The sequence below is a fragment of the Rhizomucor pusillus genome, assembly GCF_041956525.1.
Source record: "Rhizomucor pusillus strain CBS 183.67 unplaced genomic scaffold VTP01scaffold_2, whole genome shotgun sequence".
NCBI lineage: Eukaryota > Fungi > Mucoromycota > Mucoromycetes > Mucorales > Lichtheimiaceae > Rhizomucor > Rhizomucor pusillus.
This window is the reverse complement of record NW_027192144.1, coordinates 118,405-134,682: the sequence shown is the minus strand read 5'-3', so window position 1 is coordinate 134,682 and position 16,278 is coordinate 118,405. Positions and strand designations below refer to the sequence as shown.

The 16,278-nt window shown below is 43.6% G+C and overlaps 8 protein-coding genes and 1 non-coding gene across 9 annotated transcripts; 4 read left to right on the top strand and 5 right to left on the bottom strand.

Moving 5' to 3' along the window:
- Nucleotides 1-1,120: 1,120 nt before the first annotated feature.
- VTP01DRAFT_4105 (uncharacterized protein) lies at nt 1,121-1,924 on the bottom strand (the record flags this gene model as incomplete). Its single annotated transcript, XM_069382751.1, has 1 exon — nt 1,121-1,924. The coding sequence occupies one exon, from the start codon at nt 1,922-1,924 to the stop codon at nt 1,121-1,123; it is 804 nt and encodes a 267-aa protein (XP_069243520.1).
- A 677-nt stretch (nt 1,925-2,601) lies between these two features.
- On the bottom strand, nt 2,602-3,970 carry VTP01DRAFT_4104 (uncharacterized protein; the record flags this gene model as incomplete). The annotated part of the gene is made up of 4 exons (XM_069382750.1): nt 2,602-2,805; nt 2,875-3,033; nt 3,100-3,210; nt 3,269-3,970. 4 exons carry the CDS (start codon nt 3,968-3,970, stop codon nt 2,602-2,604), a joined length of 1,176 nt encoding a protein of 391 aa, XP_069243519.1.
- A 553-nt stretch (nt 3,971-4,523) lies between these two features.
- Nucleotides 4,524-4,850, bottom strand: VTP01DRAFT_4103 (uncharacterized protein; the record flags this gene model as incomplete). The annotated part of the gene is made up of 1 exon (XM_069382749.1): nt 4,524-4,850. One exon carries the CDS (start codon nt 4,848-4,850, stop codon nt 4,524-4,526), a length of 327 nt encoding a protein of 108 aa, XP_069243518.1.
- A 657-nt stretch (nt 4,851-5,507) lies between these two features.
- VTP01DRAFT_4102 (uncharacterized protein) lies at nt 5,508-6,695 on the bottom strand (the record flags this gene model as incomplete). Its single annotated transcript, XM_069382748.1, has 6 exons — nt 5,508-5,613; nt 5,673-5,716; nt 5,775-5,781; nt 5,922-6,136; nt 6,196-6,375; nt 6,429-6,695. 6 exons carry the CDS (start codon nt 6,693-6,695, stop codon nt 5,508-5,510), a joined length of 819 nt encoding a protein of 272 aa, XP_069243517.1.
- A 652-nt stretch (nt 6,696-7,347) lies between these two features.
- VTP01DRAFT_4101 (uncharacterized protein) lies at nt 7,348-9,193 on the top strand (the record flags this gene model as incomplete). The annotated part of the gene is made up of 5 exons (XM_069382747.1): nt 7,348-7,973; nt 8,038-8,364; nt 8,426-8,647; nt 8,708-8,746; nt 8,818-9,193. 5 exons carry the CDS (start codon nt 7,348-7,350, stop codon nt 9,191-9,193), a joined length of 1,590 nt encoding a protein of 529 aa, XP_069243516.1.
- A 149-nt stretch (nt 9,194-9,342) lies between these two features.
- Nucleotides 9,343-11,748, top strand: VTP01DRAFT_4100 (uncharacterized protein; the record flags this gene model as incomplete). The annotated part of the gene is made up of 10 exons (XM_069382746.1): nt 9,343-9,555; nt 9,618-9,763; nt 9,819-9,867; nt 9,926-10,207; nt 10,264-10,371; nt 10,441-10,560; nt 10,621-10,720; nt 10,786-10,905; nt 10,976-11,341; nt 11,408-11,748. The coding sequence occupies 10 exons, from the start codon at nt 9,343-9,345 to the stop codon at nt 11,746-11,748; spliced, it is 1,845 nt and encodes a 614-aa protein (XP_069243515.1).
- Nucleotides 11,749-11,843: 95 nt separating this feature from the next.
- On the top strand, nt 11,844-12,509 carry VTP01DRAFT_4099 (uncharacterized protein; the record flags this gene model as incomplete). Its single annotated transcript, XM_069382743.1, has 1 exon — nt 11,844-12,509. One exon carries the CDS (start codon nt 11,844-11,846, stop codon nt 12,507-12,509), a length of 666 nt encoding a protein of 221 aa, XP_069243514.1.
- Nucleotides 12,510-13,797: 1,288 nt separating this feature from the next.
- VTP01DRAFT_4098 (uncharacterized protein) lies at nt 13,798-14,393 on the top strand (the record flags this gene model as incomplete). The annotated part of the gene is made up of 3 exons (XM_069382742.1): nt 13,798-13,809; nt 13,888-14,143; nt 14,215-14,393. 3 exons carry the CDS (start codon nt 13,798-13,800, stop codon nt 14,391-14,393), a joined length of 447 nt encoding a protein of 148 aa, XP_069243513.1.
- A 1,648-nt stretch (nt 14,394-16,041) lies between these two features.
- On the bottom strand, nt 16,042-16,114 carry VTP01DRAFT_t9. The gene has a single exon. It is a non-coding gene; the product is annotated as a tRNA-Arg (tRNA).
- Nucleotides 16,115-16,278: the final 164 nt, after the last annotated feature.

Sequence of the window (16,278 nt, the reverse complement as noted above, 5' to 3'; positions counted from 1 at the left end):
GAATCGCCTTCTTGAGGGACTGGCAAAGCATTAATGGCAGAAAGAGTAGTCAAGATAGCGCAAGTGATAGTAACAAAACGCATTATAAAGGGTATATTTGTGGATAAGAACAGTAAAACTTGTGTACAAGGAAACGATGGTGATTTTGCAGGATAGCCTCCAAAATATTCGAGTATTTAAAGCTGCAGTATCCTGAAGTACCGATAATAACCCCCTGCCCTGAAGAACTCCATCCTACGGAGCTGTGTTTCTTTGTGCTCACATCTCTTGCAGATATCTACATTTCAGCGGGTGCAGAAAGAGCCATACTCCTTTCTTCTCAGCAGCTTTTCTTGTTGTCATGGCTATGCATGCACGGATCCAACTACTGAACCCAGCTCGAACATTTCTTAACCCCTGCGTTGAGGGTTAAGATCGCTTCTGGAACTCTTACTGGCGCCCTGTCATCCACGGAGGACAGGGGTAAAGAAGAAATAAGGGGCAACAATATTCAAACACCCAGAAATTCAGAATAGAAGCTTGTGTGCGCCATCTTTGGCGTTAATATGCTGTTACCAATCTACATTAAAGCTTGCACAAAATAGTCGGAGATCCGTATACCATAAGATTGTAAATCATTGTTTGTTGATTACTTCTGTTCCTCTGGATGCAAGGAAGGAGAGGCGAAGAAGACCCATCGGGCTCATTGCTGACCTCCTATATGCCAGACCTCGTTCATTTTCGTTATTGTATTAGAGTAACGACATTACACAAGAAATACATTGGATAGACGCTCTGTTGCCTCCTTGTTTGAGCTTTAAAAAAAGGAGGCGCACGTTTCTCTTCCTCTATTCTCTAGTGTCACAAATCATTGGCTTGGCATTGGTGAACAAAGAACACAGACGATTCGGAGGATTGACTTTTCAAACAATTAAGCATACAGATCTGGGTTGTTTACATTCCAATGAACAAACAAGTTGTTACCTTTAGCAAAGCATAAAAATATGATTGAATGATCTAATTATTCGCGACCTTGATACATTATATTTATTTAAAAAGGATTACTTGAAACAAGTGGAAGATAGAAGGAGAGAAAACTCGACATACAGCGTCAGAAAAATAGATGGAGATGACACACTATTTACTGCTCATCATCTTTCTTGGTATTTTCTTTTTCATCCTTTTCGTTCTCGTCCTTTTCATTTTCGTCAGTTTCGTGTTCCGATTTCTCTTTGCGCTTGCTGAGAACATTGACGTCGGCTTTCACGGGAACACAAGCTTTGACAGGCGCGGTGACTGGAAGGTTGACCAAGTGACCGGAGTTTGTGTTCGAGTTATCGACATAGGCGAAGCCTGGAGGGCAAGGACCGGAACCTTCGCCGTTGTAGCCGCTACCGCCATGGCCGGGATAATCACCGTTGCTGCCGCCGCCTTGATGACCGCTGCCCCCTTGGTGCTCACCGTCGTCGTGGGACTCCTCGCCTTCGTCGCTATCCTTTGGATCGCCTTCGCCGTCGTTATCTTGGCCATCCCAGCGCTTCTGGATCTTGCCGCTCAGGACGTTGGCAATGATTTCAATAGGAACGCAAGCATCGACTGGGAGGTTGACAGGAGCATTGATAAGGCTGGGGGAGTTCTTGTTGGAGTTATCAATGTAGACCTGTCCGTCACCGCATTTGCCTTGAGGGAACAATTTCTTGACGTTCTCGTGGCTCTTGTTGCAACGCTTGACTTTATGGGGACTTGCGACGTTTGCTTTCACTTTAACATCACCATCGACCTTGATAGGAGCGGTGACTGGAGCATTCACCAAGTGAGGGCTGTTGGTGTTGGAATTATCGATGTAGGCAGTGTCACCACCACTGGAGTAGCCACCGGGCACGGCAGAGACAACGGACATAGTAGCCAAAAAGGCTGCAATGGAAGTAGTGAGTATGGCGCGCATTACGAAATTACGAGTGGAGTATAGAAGGTGGATTGGGAAGTATCGTTTTAGACTCTTATTCTTCGATGGTTTATATACCTTGCTATTGCATGGCCTAGACTTGTCGCTCCATGCTCCTTATCCGTCTTGTTACCAAACCCCTCTTTCTTACGGAGAAGAACCTTTTTCGTTTGCAAAAGCACACAGTGCTGCATGGCAGCATGTTTCCAACTTTTCAGGGAAGCTTGCTTACCTCTACCTCCCTTTTTTCCAGATGGCTTTGAGGAGTAAAAATATCTTTTTTGGATCTGTCGCCTCTCCTATTGAGTATTCAGGTGCTGTTCTTTCGATCATCTATGATCGCCTGCGCGCTACACGCCCGTAACCATGGTGTGCAGTGCATACTTTTTCTCCCGGAAAAATGGAACGCTCCTGAAGGTTTTCCTGCTCTGCAGTCATCTAACGCAACCCAAAGCAATGTGCGTCCATGCTGTCGGTGGCAAAACTTTATCCTGCAGTTGCTATTACCGACGAGGACCTTATTGGTTGGATCAGCAACTATGTGATTGATAGGACCATGTGGAAAAGAACGAGAATGCAACTGGGAATTTCTATTTCGATTCAATGCCTGCAGCACGTTTTCAACTCCTGTTACAATGTGGCAGCACGGTATGCAGATTCGGACAGTGGAGATGCTCTTAGGCTTTTAATGCAGAAGAAATGGCGTAGCATATACCTAATATTATCGCAGCACCCGCCAAGGATGCAGGGCTAAAAAAGCTACTCTGTAGCCAATGATCTAATCCATTGACTCTCCTCACATTGAAAGTTCGTCGTTGAGGCTCGGATTCCTTGCTAACATTGGTATACACCGATTGATCTTCGATGGAAACATTTTCATTCTTCCCAATAAACTTTGTTGAGTACGCGGTAATACACGCATCAATTGAAATGCTAACCTGTTGTCGTACCTCGAAACCCTCAGCTAAAGGGTATTGCTGCCGAGTAAGCTCGATATTTTGAACATTGCCGAAGAAATCAGTCACCTTGACCCTGTCCAATGGCCGTTTGAACAGGTCGGAACGGATACCAGGATGAGAGGCGATTAGTGCTGGATCGTACGAGTTGAACTTAAACAGAAGAAATTGAGAATTCCCAGAATACATATGCAGGGCGTTTGCTTCTCTCCTACTCACGAGATCCTGTAGGGTCTTGTTGCTTGTCATGTCGATTTTCTCTAAGAACTCCAAGTTATAGTATGTAAAACTATCAATGATGGCAACACCTAATTCATGGTCGGTGTGATGCTACATGGCATTAGCTGATAAACGTCGTGGCTGTACACGTTGTACGTCGTTACACTACCGAATAGGAGCTTTCGCCTAGTTCACTGCTTCCTGTTGCTAAAATATTTGGCGAATCGATCTTGCTATACATTGTATTCGCCTGGCAGGTATCGATCATGAAGAAGATCTCGTTGTATCGCTTCTTTTCAGACATTTGCTTGAAAGCATCGGCCAAATCGTATGCGCTAATTTCTTCGGCATCTTGAAATTTTAGGAACTCGTCGCCCCCGTGCCCGGTCATATAAACAAGGATGTTGGATCTGTCATCAGATAGAAGGCGTTTGGAGCGTGGTGTATCAGGAGATACTCGACCCGTAAGCATACGAATGAAATTTTCAACAGTAACTTCATAACCACGATAATCGACTTCGACATTATCGCCATAAAGATCCAAAAATCGAGCTGCATTGTTGTATACCGTAGCTGGGTATTTGTTGCGAGGGTTGCAAGAAACGTCGTCCGCAAGCATGAGGATAATATTGGAGTCAGGAATTCCTAATCTCTTTACAGTGCGATACATTGAAAGTGTGTTGGCAATGTGCCTGTAATTGAACCAGAATCGTGATGTGCACACCAAAACGGCCCAATTGTTGGTGTGTCCACTTTTGCTGAAGAATTCCTCTGCTTGATTCTCTGCCGCCTGGCCATGCACAAAGGAAAGAATGCTTATACATAACAGTGAAAGGAGTGAAAAGCCGTAAAGCCTTGCCAATCGCCTCATTGTCCTTTGTAGATTAGTAACAAAGACAGCTCTCGCACAGAGCACCACGCTTGTTTCCAAATGCGGGGAATGATTGGGGTCTTAAAGAGAGGACCATCTTTGTATGCGGCCTGCTTCCCTAGAATCAGTAGCTGTGGATTCCATTCAATCGGTTTTATGTAGTCAACCTTGTAGAGAGCTAATGATAGTGAAAAAAAAACCAGCGACGAATCTTTCAAGTGCTACATCTACTTTAAAAGATCTCCATTTGAGTATACTTGCGCAGCTGCCATAAGCGTACTGGAAGACGATAACTTCAAGTTACAGTATTTGCTAGGAGGATGACTGTGACAGGACTACCCCATGCTTTTAGATGGCGCTGCATATGTATACTGCTAGAGTAGAGACGTTCAACAATGCAGTGTTCGTTCCCATTACAGTTACTTCAAATTGGAAAAAAAATTGAACGTAGTGGCTTCATTTTCGATCACTCAACAATGAATCATGCTCTTGTGAATATGCATACGAGTACGGAATGCTATAACGTGTAACTATGTTTTTTTTTTCTAACTATCTAGTTCTCGCGTTGCTCCTTGGCATGCTCTCGCATCTCATGGCTGGCTTCTTTTGCATGTTCTGCACCATGTTTTCCTTCATGCTCAGTTGCTTCCTTGTCGTCACCATGAAGGTTGTCACCGCTGTCGTTTGCAGCAGGCTGCGCGTCGGCAGTGATAGCACCGGCAGTGAGTCCCCGGTCTTGAAGAATGCTACGCTTCATGTATAGAGACCCTCTTGAGATTGCATTGGACTTCTCTGACACTGGGGTACTGTTGACCGTTATGGTGAGCCAACAGAAAGCCACGATAAAAAGTGCAAAGAGCTGAGTAGCTGCGAAACGCATCTTTTGTGAGTTCCTAATAGTTTCGCTCCTACCGCATATTTATATTCGAGTAGATTTTGCTCATCATATTCGAGTCATTCTTGAGAGCAAGCTTTAAGTTTAATAAAAGCCTTCTTCAAGATTATTCAAAGTCTTTGTTTCGTCGATATAGAATTGACATTCAGTGTAAAATTGTCTTTAATAACGTTCCAACCTCCCTTTACTTGCAAATCTAAAACTGGAATTATTGAAGTCTGCAGCTGGGAGTTTGCTAACCTGCACATTCTCTGAATAAGTATTATCAATACATAGTTAATCCCTAAGCACGTGCGCTTGGTAATTGGCATGCAACCTCACGGACGATCTATCCCGACCATGGATTTTAAATTATAGAGCTTACTGAGAGTACATGATATCCTGTTTACATATCCTTCAGTTTCTGCCACAACGATGTCGTTACTACAGCTGTTTACTGCAATGCAGCCTTGGATGGAGACCACTGAAAGATTCAGCTGTATGCCCATTCATTTTGAAGTCTGTTAATGGCAAAGTATTATTTTCATAGTGTCAGAAAGCTCCGTCGGTCGAATATGCACGAGTTACTTTTAGAAATTTAGAATCGTATTTTGACCTTACTTTTGAAGATTCAGCAAATTATTTAGTTGAAACTTTAATGATTTAAGTTTCGGTTCTCAATCTTCTGCAATCTGGTATACTGTATTTCCGAAAAATAAAGTCGCGTTTTGCAGATGCATTTGGCGGACTTGCGAAGCTAAGCATGACGCTAATAAACGACATTAGTTATCGCGTTGCCGAAGTTTGATATTGACGCATTTCACAAACCTGTCTAGAATTGTGACAAAGCCATGCCGAGCTCCTCCGGTCAACTGCATAGTTCAGATGGTGAGCATTACGAACATATTATAGGAAAAGAATGACACTTACTGAATACCTGTTACTCATTTTCTCAATGCGTGTTTAAATGTGTATCCTATCTATCTGTCGTATGCCATCGACTTATTGTGACACCCACATCACAAGTGCTCTCTGTTGCGACATTTATCTAAGCATTTATGAGAGTGCGAGACAAACCCTTCGAAATCACTCAAACTTATACGATTGCATGCTTCATTAATTCTGGTCGTGAGTGTCTCCTTCTCCAAGAACCTACTGCGCTTCATGTTGACATGGAAGGCAGACTCATTTAGGAAGACACAAATAGTCCTAAAGTCCATATCGGTTCCCTCCCATTTGCGAATCCAGTCAAGACGCTCTTGAATGTTGGCCCCGCTGTTCCTGTCTACAGGCTGAAACCGGGCCTTCTTAAGTGACAGATTGCACTGCTCCTCACGAAGTCATAAACGGCACTCTTAGAGGCTTTGAGCCCCTTAAACCTCTGAAGCAGTCGCTCCATCAACTGCTCCAAGACAACCGAAGGGTTCTCATCGACGTACTCTAAAATGACCTTCTTATGCTCTTCACCAAGGATACGCGGACGACCATTCTTCTTACGCTTCGCAAATATGCTATCCGGATTCACCTCATACTGTTTGGCCCATCTTTGAGCTGTACGGACATAGATACCTAACTGTATCTGACTTTGTCCTGATCCGTGTAGAGCGTGTACACTCGCTTGATCGACGCTTCTCTCATGCGAACGTCCACATCCTCTTTTACGTCATCAGTCTGCATGGCGTCTGACCGGCCATCGCTCTCACGAGTTCGATTACACAAATACTGCGTGTATGAACTTGTCGTTTCAAGAGCATACTGCTCTTCGTCGACGACGTAGTCCGTGGGCTCAGATCTGCCGTATTCGTCGACAGCATTGCCTTGCCCATCTTCATAAAAAAACTGGATGCTCATCTTGTAATCTGAAATTTCAAGCGCACGATGTGGCAGGAAGGAGGCAAGCTGGCCTAAACATGTTTACATGCTTTATATACTCTTGGAGGTGCTAAGCTTTGTACGACAATATTTCCGGAAGATGCGACATCCACACTTGGGAGAATGCGAAATAGGTTTTCATTGGATGACGAATTTAATTTATGGAAAGAGTGTATAGTATGGTTTCCTTTTCCTCGTCGCTGTTCCTTGATGGACATCGTCATACAAAAGTCTGTCAGCTGGAATAGGGCTTAGCATTGGCTTGACTGCCGACTCGCTTTCGAAGTTTGCGCCTGTGTTTGCATATTAATGGTCTGGAACTAAATTTTGAGCATCTGCCTTGTACACTCTATTCTTCAACGAAGTTTGAGGATAACAAGTGTCCGAAATATGCAGCCAATCTTCACACTCTCGATGCTACAAAACACAGACTTGGATAGATCCAAGTCACCGCGTAAGATAAATGTCGTACATCTAAGCTTATGCGTACTGCCGGCAGTTACAATGCCGCAACGACTGCACATATTCATTACGTCTAAATGCTGAACAACTAATTTATACTCAGAGATTTGCTGTAACGTTTCTCTGCCATGCAAATTTGTGAGACACGAGCTGTCGATCAATTGACGTAATGCATGACCACCGTGCTTCAGCGCAGGTTCAGGAGCTCACGTCTGTTTCTCCTCCTTACATCCCAATCATGTCACATTCTCCTTCACTCTTTAAATCTGCAATGCTGAAGACTGCCTCTGGACAAGGTAGTCGGACGATCTCTGACGATACTTCGGACGTAGCGACAGCCGCCTCCGAGGAAGCAGTTTTGCAAGCACGTCCTGTCATGAAAAAGACAGCTTCTACGCCACCATTTGGTCACCAACTCAAAAAAAAACGACGATTATTGTTCAAAGCACGAATGTCAAAATTCGACATATCGAACCCGGAGACTTCGAATGATACATTTCGGGGGTTCTACACACTTTTTTGGATTGCCATGGCATTTTATGTAATTCAAACAGCCATTCGTTGCTATGAGCAGGAAGGTGTCATCATCAGTCTTGGTTTTTTTCGACTCTTCTCCAAGGACAGCCTGGCGCTTTTAATCTCTGATATGACGATGGTTGCAACAACCGTTTTCAGTGTTTTATTCTCAAAGCTGTTTGTTTGGGGCATCCTGCCATATGATCCAGTCGGTGTAATTCTGCAACACATGTGCCAAACTGTGTTTCTATTTTTGAATATTTATTGGACATTTTGGAGGTAAAGTTGCGTATGTGGATACATTTTTGATAACGATCAGGCTTCTCTAACATGTTAGTCGCAGGGACTGGCCATGGGTACAATCTGGATTCTTCACTCTGCATACAATTGTTATGATGATGAAAATGCACTCATATACCTCGCTCAATGGCGACTTGTCAGTGAAATATTGGCGTCTCAAGACATTAAAGGACCAGATTCCAAAGCAGATCGCCAAAAATATTGAAGATGATCCCGACTTGAAAAATATGGAAGCGGAAAGGGAGTTTCTGGAAGAAGAACTACAACATGGCAATACACGTTTTCCAAACAATGTGACACTAGCAAACTATCTGGATTATCTGCTTGTGCCAAGCTTGATCTATGCTCTAGAATACCCTCGTACCGACCGGTGAGATACTTAACAGGGACATTCGAGACTTGAGCACTAGCTTATGACTATGCATTTCTAGGATAAGGCCATGGTACATTTTTGAAAAGACTGTAGCTACATTGGGAACATTCCTGCTCTTATATGTAACAACTGAAAGATACATCTTACCGACGCTTTATAATCCGGACATGTCCGACGCACGTGTCATCGTCGAGTTACTATTTCCGTTCATGACCAACTATCTGTTCATTTTCTACATCATTTTCGAGTGCATATTGAACGCTTTTGCGGAACTTAGCAGGTAACTATCGATGTAAAGGTTTTCTGTATGTTGACGCGCGATATCTTATTGAATGTGAAGGTTTGCAGACCGAAATTTCTATGATGACTGGTGGAACAGGTGGGGTCGCTTGGGAATATTACGTGATGACAACAAAAGGCTAGTGAATACTAAATTATGCAATTATATAGTGTAACCTACGATGAGTTCGCACGTAAATGGAACAAGCCTGTGCATCATTGGCTGCTTCGTCATGTCTATGCGGAATCCATCGAATCATACAGTCTGTCCAAAGCGAACGCCACGTTTGTCACGTTTCTGCTTTCGTCGTGCCTTCACGAGCTGGTCTTGGTGATAGTAACGCGCAAAATCCGCATGTTTCTTTTTGTATTGCAAATGGGGCAGCTGCCGCTTATAGTTATCGGACGGCATCCCTGGATTCGCAGTCATTCAATGATTGGCAACGTCATTTTCTGGGTCGGCATGCTTATAGGTTTACCATTACTGGCTATTCTGTACTGTAGAGAAGCTTTCCGAGCCGGCAATGTATATGCACCCGAAACATAAACACTGTATGTACTTTTGAAACGGAGCTGACTGTTATCAGTTTGCCAACATTTTTTTTCTCGATAAGGAGTGGCGGTCCATTAAGTTTCCCACGACAACGGGCCCTCTGACTTGTTTCCTTCGCGTTTTCTGCTTGAGCTCGCTAAACGATGACTGTCTCTGATCCTAGCTCACTTTCCAACGTTGCCGAAGTCAAGACGACTCATTTGCACTTGGACTGGACTGTTTCCTTTGAGAAACGCAACATTGCAGGCCATGTCATCTTGGACATGATCGCCACCGCACGTAATGTGCACAAGGTCGTGCTGGACACGAGTTACCTTGATATCCAAAGCGTTTTTCTCAACGATAATCCTATTGAGGTAAGAAAAAAGTCCTCGACGCGTCGTGCAAAGTGTAGCAAAAACTGAATTCTTTGTTTCAGTTCCAAGTTGCTGAACGCCACCCGAATCTTGGATCCGCATTGACCGTTAACTTCCCAGGACCGGTTGCTGAAGGCACCAAGTTCCAGGTCAAAGTTGTTTATTCCACCACTGAAAACTGCACCGCCATCCAATTCCTCGAACCCGAGTAAGTAAGAAGAAGCAGGGATATACAGAGCTCACATCTGATATGCTTTATTTAGACAAACCGTCGGCAAAAAGCACCCTTATCTCTTCTCTCAATGCCAGCCGGTAATAATGTCTTTACAATGATGCAACGATAAGAACATTCTGACAATGTCCTGAACAGATCCATGCTCGATCCTTTGTCCCTTGCCAAGATTCTCCTAGCAACAAATTGACCTACTCTGCAACTGTTGTTTCGCCCCTTCGTGTGCTCATGTCCGCTTTGCAGACAAACGTCGAGACATTGGACAATGGACTTTCCAGATACAACTTTGTTCAAAAGACACGCATGCCCAGTTACTTGATTGCTATCGCCGCGGGCAACCTTGAGGGCCGTGAGATCGGCCCCCGCAGCACTGTATGGTGCGAACCTGAAGTCGTCGACGCTGCAGCTTGGGAGTTTGAGGTGCGGTCACGAGTGCAAGGGTTTACAATGAATTGCACCTGATTGTCGATCTATAGGATACAGAAAAGTTTGTAAAGATTGGGGAAGATTTGTTGACACCTTATGAATGGGGACGATATGATCTGTTGGTGTTGCCGCCTTCATTCCCCTACGGCGGTATGGAGGTAAATAATTATCCGATGCCAAATTTTTTTTCTCCTTTCTAAGCATATTTTTTCTGCAACCCTTTACAGAACCCTTGCTTGTCATTTGTTACACCAACTCTTCTTTCCGGTGACCGCAGCGCTGTGGATGTTGTTGCTCATGAAGCCTCGCATAGTTGGATGGGTAACTTGCTTACTACGCAAAACTGGGTAATGATCTGCTTCATTTTCTTGGCCTGTATCGAGCATATGACTTAGCGATCAATTTAGGAACACTTTTGGTTGAACGAAGGCTGGACTGTTTTTGTCGAACGCAAGATCGCTGGTCGCTTGCACGGAGAAGCCGAGAGACAATTTAGCTCCATCATTGGTGAGTAAATGTTTTGTCGGGTCCACTGCTGTAAGCAACCAGCTAATGAGTGTCTTTGTGTATAGGATGGAAGGCATTGCGCGAAAGTGTTGAGTTATTCGGCGCAGATTCCCCTGCTACGGTCTTGAAGCCCGATCTCAGCAGCGGTGTTGATCCTGATGACTACTTCAGCTCTATTCCATATGGTTAGTATAAATGGAACACTTTATTTCCCAAGCGATTGTCCACGAGGAGCTAATAGAATCGGCTTTCTAGAAAAGGGATACAACTTGCTTTATCACATTGAAAAGACCGTTGGTGGTCCTGAAATTTTCGAGCCATTTATGAAGGCATATGTCGAAAAGTTCGCATCTCAATCCATCACCACCGAAATGTGGAAAGATTTCTTGTACGAATATATGGAGAAGCATCACGGTCAGGCTATGGTAGATAAGCTGAATACTATCGATTTTGATACCTGGATCAATGGTAAAGGCATGCCTCCGGTTGACCCGCAATTCGACACGACCCTCGCTGATGTCTGCTATGAGCTGGCCAAGAGATGGGATGAGGCCCGACACACTAACGACTTTGATGGATTTTCTCCCAAGGATGTTGAGCAAATGAGTGCTACTCAAAAGAGTACGTGTGGATGCCAAATTCGATATACGAGTGTTGACTAGTATACTGACAATTTGCTTATTATAGTTGTCTTTTTGGAACGCTTAACTGATACTGAACCTCTGCCTCATCATTTATTGGCGAAAATGGATGAATTGTACAAGATGACACCCATCCGCAATGCCGATGTTCGATTCCGTTGGCAACAACTGTGTGTCATGGCCAGCTATGAGCCTATCTACCCACACGTTGTCGAGTTTATCACAGAACAGGGTCGTATGAAGTTTGTGAGACCATTATACCGCCTTTTGCACAAGGCAAAGAACGGCGCTGAGTTAGCAAAGGAAACATATCTCAAGCATCGCAAATTCTACCACCCGATAGCTGCTCAGCTCATCGAGAAGGATATTGGTCTGAAGCAACAATAAAAATGCTGAATCAATAATTGTCGTCCGTTCCAACCAGGCGGACCGCACTCCAGCACGTTTTCACTTTTCTGCTCTACCACTTGCCTCCGATTGTCATGGGAGAACAACATTCCATTCTACCCACTCACCGACGAAATCTAGCATCTTTTAAAAATTACCTAAAGAATGAGCATGGACTTGCAGGTGCTGATGCTGAAGATGGGTTCCCATTGACGGTTGATGATCTACGCGCATATATCCTTTTCCGAAGCAAATTTCACGTCCACAAAATCGTACGATGGTATCTCAATGGCTTATCTAGTCATCCAAAGCATGGTCCAAAGTGGGAACGCAAAGTATTTCGACATAAGAAAATAACAAAATTATTGGAGCAGCTACGCGAACGAGAACTCGAAAACGGTTCAGGGAACGAAGTTGTCGAGAGTATCGATGGTGATTGTATGTCAGTTGACTATGGACTATCGCATAGAATTCGTCCGAAAACATATTTGACAGCAAGAGATTCAGAAGAAGCAACAGAGAATGGCTGGACATGCCAGATAATCGAGAAGGGAAAGGTGCGTGGATTCCGCGTCACAGCACAACAATGCGAAACACGGCAACCAAATAATAATTTCACTATCGACATGAGGAAAACTGCAGGCAGACCGTCTGTGAGGATAAGTCTTCCGACGGAACTCGATCTCGACAAATGTGACGCTTCCGAACGCTTCAAGCCAGCCAAAGTGCTCATCAAAATGCATCACGTATCCTCCAATTGATCTATTTCTATCTTTACAGAACCTTCATTTCGAATAGTATACCAATTATTTATTGTGCTCTTCTGCTTTTAGACCTGTTTTGCATTCTTACAACATATTTTTACCTCCATTTTATTGCTTTTCTATTGAATTATCATAATAATGAATGGCATTTAAGAAAAGGAAAACTGAAGCATGGAAAGATTAACGATATCAAGATCGAAAACTATGGATACATGTAAGACGTCCGTTGACTTAAAGAAGAAATCCTGTACAGAATCAGCACATGTACAGTAACTAGTAGATAATCTCCCCTATAGCCTCCACATTGCCGCTTGTCTTGGCTGTCGAGAATCATGAATTAACGGTTAGAATTCCCCGAGTTTCCCGCTTTTCTTGCATATTCCATGCTCACGGATAGAACCAACACACGGAAAGAAAGAAAAGTTCGCAGAGAGCTTGTCTTATAGCGAAGGATATAGCCGCAGCATTTAGCAATATGCAGAAAGAGTTTGCAAGCATTGGCGACCACGAGCGCTTTCCAGTAGAACCTTGACCAGCCGCAACGGATCCAATGCAGTATAAATATTGCCTCTTGAACAAAGGGAAGGACCGGTTCTCTGCTATTCGTTGATTTCCTTAACAATTGTATCATAGTTGACCGTACTGAGCTAGAAGAGCACCCAACAACTGCAACAGCTTAATAAAATATGGAGAAAACAGTAAGCTCCTACTCGATGAGAGTCATATAGGTCTCAACTCAATAGGAGAATTTTGTGCAAGTATTGTACTGACAATGAAAAGTGCAAAGACCCCTGGAACTCTGAGGCAATAACTCTGCGTGTAGTCTCTAAGCATCTTGTCTGAGAGTAAATTTCATATGATACACTATAATGGAGACGCAAGTAACAGAGGGCAGGATAGAAGTCTAGTTAAGTTCGCACGCTTGTCAGCGAAGTCAAGACAATACTGATAGAGGTAAGATGCTGATAAAGCTTACAAAGGATCGTTTAAGCTTTAAATAGGGTCATAATTGTCTAGGCGAAGTGTCGAGATGTGGCGTATGTGCCGAAAATTTGCAAGAACTTATACGAAGAAATGTCTATCGTTGGCCCATAAAGGCTATTTTCAAACTCTGGGAGATTACAGACTGTTGTAATAACCAAGGATGATCGAGCTGCCGTGTTGTCGGCGGTAAATACAGATTGATGACAGTTAATAGGCGGCCGTCAGCTATTAGAGGACCGAATGAACCCGCTGGACAATTTCTAAGTGACAGGGAAGAACTATTATAGACGGAGCAAATGCTATGATCATGGAGGTAAGCAAAGGTATTTGGGATGGCCATGGGCGGCCCTTTACTACAGCTGATTAAATTACGTAATGTCCAGGCTAAAAGGTAGGGCGTACTATGTCATCTGGCATCGGAGAGGCGCCTCAGTTGGCAAAAGGTCGCATACTCTCCACGAGTGGCCGTGCAAAGACTATATTAAGCCTCAAGGAAGTCAAGGACGCAGTAGCCCTCGTAGTTGGCAACACGCAATTTAGCAGCCCGGGGTACGGCCAGCAAGTAACCTCCGTGCTTCTGCTACACCGTCAACTTCAATTCTGCGGCATATGCCGCGAGCAGTTCGTCAGCTTTGTCCAATGCGTGCGTACAGCACGAGCTACACGAAGCGCGTGGTGCGCATGTATAATCGTCCCAACAAGTGTAGATCCATATCAGAGATGAACACAAGCGAACACATGAATACCCTTGCTGCCCAGCGCTATCTGGACAGACTCAATTCATCCAGTGCAACAATTTGCCACACGTCTGCCGGGGTTGCATCTGGATCCACAAAGTACACATTCTTACGATCATCGTCTGTCGGAAGGTTACGAAAGTCAAGCATAGATGTTTAGTGATCTCAACTTGATACTATATTTACGAAATTTCTGGGCGGCACGATCAAGCCAGCATCATCTCCTACTTTGCGACCTGGATTTCGTGGTTAGTAGCAGGGTTTTCATAAATGGTGCAGGCTCACAGTCGAAGTTGACGGACTTGGGGGATACCACGGAGTTGAGGCTGATAGTGAGCAGAAGATGTTCCTCGGTGAAGCTGTTTTGTTTCTCACGTCAGTCCCTCTGTATGTAACGCACATCTCCCTTTATTGTCGAGGAATAAATTTCCTGGTGTTAATGCCCACTTTCCTTTTTATAAAGCGGATAACGGGACCTCTCTTCTCTGGTACGTGCGAGTAACAGATGCTAGGCTCTCAGCACATGGCTATCCGTTTGGGGAAGCACAGTCGGAGGTACATATAAAGATCAACTGTAATGTTGTGGATGATGTGACCAACGCTAGGATTGACAGAATCTTCTTGGCGTTACCTTGCATCTTATCTCCTCCCTCTATTGATATCATAAGATAGGTACCTTAATTACCAGCTATCTTGGCATTGGACAGGTTCAATTTTTACACAGTAAACAAATGGTTTCCTGCTCTGATACTGACAAAAAATGCATTGCAGATACTCATCCATTACTAACTAACAGTTTTCAGCGGATCCTGTTAGATGTTGACAAAGGAAAATGCCACTTTACTTGATTCTCGCTGACTTTATACATACTATTTTGTCCCTTTTTGATACATCTATCAATGGATGCAACGATATCGATTCTCCAACTGTCATGTTAGCAGCAACAAGCAAAAGAGCAGCTATTATATTTATTACGTTTGCAATGGAATCATACCCCATTACACACAGCTTGTTAAAAACATTTATAATTGTAGTATAATATAATCTTTTTCCAAAGCAAAAGGGTGACCCTTATTTTCTTTTTTTCCTTCTCTGTGATAACCTTACATTATCTCTAGTTCCAATAGATGACCAGCTAATTCGTACTGAGATTCACAAGTAATTTTCTGTGGTGCTGGTTGTTCACCTTTGAGTAACGACGCTTTTTCTCAACTGCCACTGCTTCATGCACTTTTTGGTATGTTGCTGTTTTGGATGATGAAAAGTAATAATATGACAATTGAAAATAGAGATACCTTTTTTCCTATTTTACCTGATTTTTCCTTCTTATCCCGTTCGCTTTTCGTTTATCTTATCCGTTCTTTTCGTTTGCGTCATCTTTCTTCCTTTGCATATACGGACAATAAATTGAAAGGCCTGTTCCTTTCCACAAAAAAAGTGTCGTGCACGAACTTCGCCGGCTTCCTTATTCTGTCCCTTTTGCCGCCTTTCCTTTTCGACCTCGTTCACCGCAACCTCGATACCTTGTACCCTTTTCAATACTATCTCCATGACACAGAGTTGCTGTATTCACTAGACCATTCCTTTATTATCATATAGCCGAAATAAATAAATATCCTTCGAACAAAAGGATAAAGAATCATCATCTTCTCCTCTCTTCGTGGCCCTTTTTCCTTGTAACCCTTATTTCTTCTCCGTGGGTTCGTACCGCAATCCTTTGGCGTTACGACAAAAGGTTGCTCAGAGAAAATAGACTATAAAAGCAAAATGTTAGAACCATCAACTGATGATAATAACTCTGTAATCGACGAGGCTACCAGGGGTCGAACCTGGAATCTCCTGATTCGTAGTCAGGCGCCTTATCCATTTGGCCATAGCCCCGCTTCGCTGAAAACAAAAATGCAATATTATTGATAGAGGCATATTTATGACTGTTGTGACTGCAAATATAAGACGCAGTACAGTATATTCCTCAGGTCTCCATCTTGGCACTGCTCCCACATCCGCCATTGAAGAGAATTTGAGTACATCTATTGCTGCAGGAA